Here is a 3619-nt window from a genome sequence, read left to right on the forward strand (position 1 = left end):
CCGATTTTGATTAGCTAATGGATTTATGAAATACCAAAGCCCCTCCCCAAAAATTTAAAAAATAACAATGACAGTTCTAGAACTTTTTTAATTAAAAAAAAAAAAAAAAAAAAACCCCACCAAAAACATGAGTCAGAAGACATCTGGCTCTTAATTCTGCAATTCCTGTTAACAGAGTACAGATGGGGTTCAAAGTCAATACCAACCTTGCTCCAATTTCTATATTATTCTAAAGAGCCATGATTCTATTTCTAGCAAAAGCTGATTTCTTCAGCACTATCATTCTTAAGCCTACAAAATTCCTTCAATCATATTGCATATTATGAGTATAATGCTCCATAAAGAAAATTCGAAAATGTTAATTCCTCATTGGAAAAAAAAAGAGAGCACCGTTTTTAGGAAGTAGTCCTATCCCAGCATCATACACGTAAAACTGACTCTGCTAAATAAGAACCATTCTCAAGATGTGCTACCAATAGGTTAGACATAAACACCAGAAGCAAGCAACAAGAATAAGGATCCAAAACCCTGCAACAGACGATAACGGAAAACCGTAAGTATATAACATCGGGCTCCATGATCAAATCTAGCAATAACTAACAAGAGATGTACAACAATAGTCGATGTGAAAGTATGGACATTTTCCTCCCACTGACATGGTCAATGGAAAAATTTGCATTTAGGATAAAAAAGATCAACAGAAAGATCCGTACCAAGAAAATGGAGGCAATCGATCCTCTAGTGATTTCCTTCGCCAGACTACGGTTTTTCCTGGAAGTTGTAGCTTCATAGCTGCAAATGATATTCATTGCAGTTAGAGCGACCCCAAACCACACTCCTTAAGGAGATGACAGTTATACAATCAATTAGAGTGATACAAGCATGTCATCTGACTCGAACCTTACCAAGAAACTTGGTTGTATTGTATTATAGGTCATGACTATGAATATCAATTTAATCAAATCTGAAACCCAATTTATCGAGTTCAATAACTTTTTCTCATTATATATATCATCTTAACAGAGACAGATTATAACCATAATTGACATTAGTCTGAGCAATCTCACAGTTGCAACTACATACAGCAACGAACAGCATTTGTGATTACATACAATTATCACTGTCAAGTCAAGGGAAGTTTAAATCATCAAACTACCCAAGATGGGCAATAACAACCAAGTTAGTTTCCCGCTGTCCAAGAGAAATGACTCTCTACTCAGCGACAGCCACACTCCATATATAGCATCATAAATATACAGTAAATTTAACCCTAGATGTAGCAGGAGATTCACCAACTTTAGCAGCTGATTCATATCATAGTCAAAACGCCACATCTTCAATGAAAAACATATGGAACAATATAATCGCGAGTGATTTATCCCTCGACTAAAGGTCTGAAAAATGACTTCCAATTATATGTAAAAATCTAAGATAATATACTATCACTACAAAATGATCAGTGAACTCAAAGAGGATGATAATAACCCTAGCACTACTCGAAGATCAAGAGGCAGATGCCTCGTGGAATCCTTTGGGGCCAAATTTGGAAACTAAATAGATGAACGTCAACGCATTCGAACATAGATTTCACAGCATGGATGGTACAAAACGAGAATGATCAGAAATTTCCGCATTCGAACATAGATTCCACAGCATGGATCGAGAAATTTCCGCACTTCCTCCGTTCCGAAACCAAAGATCAGAAACTTGTAGACTTGATAACTAAACATCTTCTACGTATTCCATTGTAATCCAAGTGAATTGAGCTAGTAACAAATCCGTAATCTACTTTTACAGAACAAGCAAGATAGAAACCTATCGTTTCACGCTGAATAATTAAGATTAACCAGATTTCATTTCGCTACAGAGAGGAAGAACAGATCCGATCGAACTTACATGAAAAACGAAGCGGTAATGATGAGGCCAACAGAGATCATCAAAACCGCAAGGGTTGGGTACCAGGCTTCGGGGACGGGACTGGTAACAGGTTTCGGAGCCTGCAAAAGCATATGATCCACGAAATTACAAAATGCAAAATGGCGAAGACAATGAAATCCAAAGGAATTGTTGGGAGAGAAATTCAAACAGCATATTTCATCGACTTTAATTTCACTCACCATCAAATCTGGTTGGGGCGAAGAAATTTTGATTCCAAAGAGATCTCAAGTTCTATCGACGAGGGAATTGAAGACTGAAGTCGCGCCAGACGGAAGGACTATTTTAGGGTTATTTTGCTGACATGAAAAAAAGGCTTATTTTAAACGTAAAATTGGACTAATTTTTTGTTTATATAATATTAATTTTGCGGTCATAATGTCATTTGTCCCGATTTATATAATAATTTATATAATAATGAAAGATAACCCGAGATGAGTGCTCCCCTGATTGGAGTCTTCCCTCCAAGACTAAGAGACAAGGTCGTTATTAAGCCTGGTATGCCTCCGCCCTGTGTCCACAATTCTATGAAAGATAACCCTGTGTCATTGTTATAATGTTCTAAGAATACGTTAATTATGGACTCTTCTTTCCTCCTCCATGCTCGGACTCCTCTTCCCTTCCGTGTACTTGTTATCTCATTCCACTTATCCAATATAAATAATGTTTTCACACATTAGAGCTTTTCCTCTCTTAGAGTCTCGTTTACCACTCAGAATTCTTTATAATAGTGTGCAAGGGCATTATGAATATACACATTGTTAACATAGGGTTATTCTTCATTATTTTTAACTATTAGAGATATCTTTCTATGAAAGTACATACGCATCTTAACAGTTAGATCGTGATGATCTACATTCTCAATTATACTCGTATGTGAACTAATGCACCACTTATTTGAATGGATGTCTTTGCCTAAACAACTATGACTTATTACATCAATTGATTAGTGTGTCACATAAAGTTTGAATTTATGAAAATAATAATAATAATAATAATAATAAATAAATAAATAAATAAAGAATAATAAAATATTTGAAAGTCAATTGTAAACTAATACTTTCCAAATACCCAACTATTAGAGGTAGCTTTATGTGAAAGAACAAACACATTTCAACTGTTAGATCGTTTCATTCTATAATTAGATCACATTCATATATACAAATACACACCACTACTCTTAACGTGCATTATGTCATAAATAGTTGGTTTAGATAACATTAATTGATTACAATTCAAATAGTTGGTTCAATAGCAGCAACCGATTCATGTGAGTCATGAAGTTTGAATGACAAAATAAGATTATAACAATGAAAATAAAAATTTAATTTAATATTGAAAAGTTTTGGTGAGTAATGCCTAAGTTTCTATTTTTAAAAGATACGCAGATGGATAAGTAAAAAATACTAATTGAAATAATATATTCAATTGAAAGTTTTTTTTATTCATCTAATATTATGATTATAGATGATACTAACAAAAATCTCGTGACATAGTTAAGAAATCAATTCATCATCTGTCTCTCTATCCCACGATTCACAACCAATTTATGACCAATCCTTCCTTTAGTGATCTTACGATATATATATATATATATATATATATATATGTATGTATGTATGTACACACATACAACTCCTTATTTGGTCCAAGGAGTTTGTGGGTCCAATTACTAAAAAAAAAT

General features: G+C 33.9%; 1 protein-coding gene across 1 annotated transcript; it reads right to left on the reverse strand.

Annotated features, from left to right (window-relative positions):
• Positions 1–345: 345 nt before the first annotated feature.
• Positions 346–2306, reverse strand: LOC120071519 (uncharacterized). Its single transcript, XM_039023842.2, has 4 exons — positions 2118–2306; positions 1897–1997; positions 714–792; positions 346–528 (listed from the first exon to the last, which is right to left on the reverse strand). Exons 1-4 carry the CDS (start codon positions 2118–2120, stop codon positions 481–483), a joined length of 231 nt encoding a protein of 76 aa, XP_038879770.1. The 5' UTR covers positions 2121–2306; the 3' UTR covers positions 346–480.
• Between the last annotated feature and the right edge of the window lie 1313 nt (positions 2307–3619).

The sequence above is a fragment of the Benincasa hispida genome, chromosome 2 (genome assembly GCF_027475165.1).
Source record: "Benincasa hispida cultivar pf3 chromosome 2, pf3_genome.v1.1, whole genome shotgun sequence".
NCBI classification, from domain to species: domain Eukaryota; kingdom Viridiplantae; phylum Streptophyta; class Magnoliopsida; order Cucurbitales; family Cucurbitaceae; genus Benincasa; species Benincasa hispida.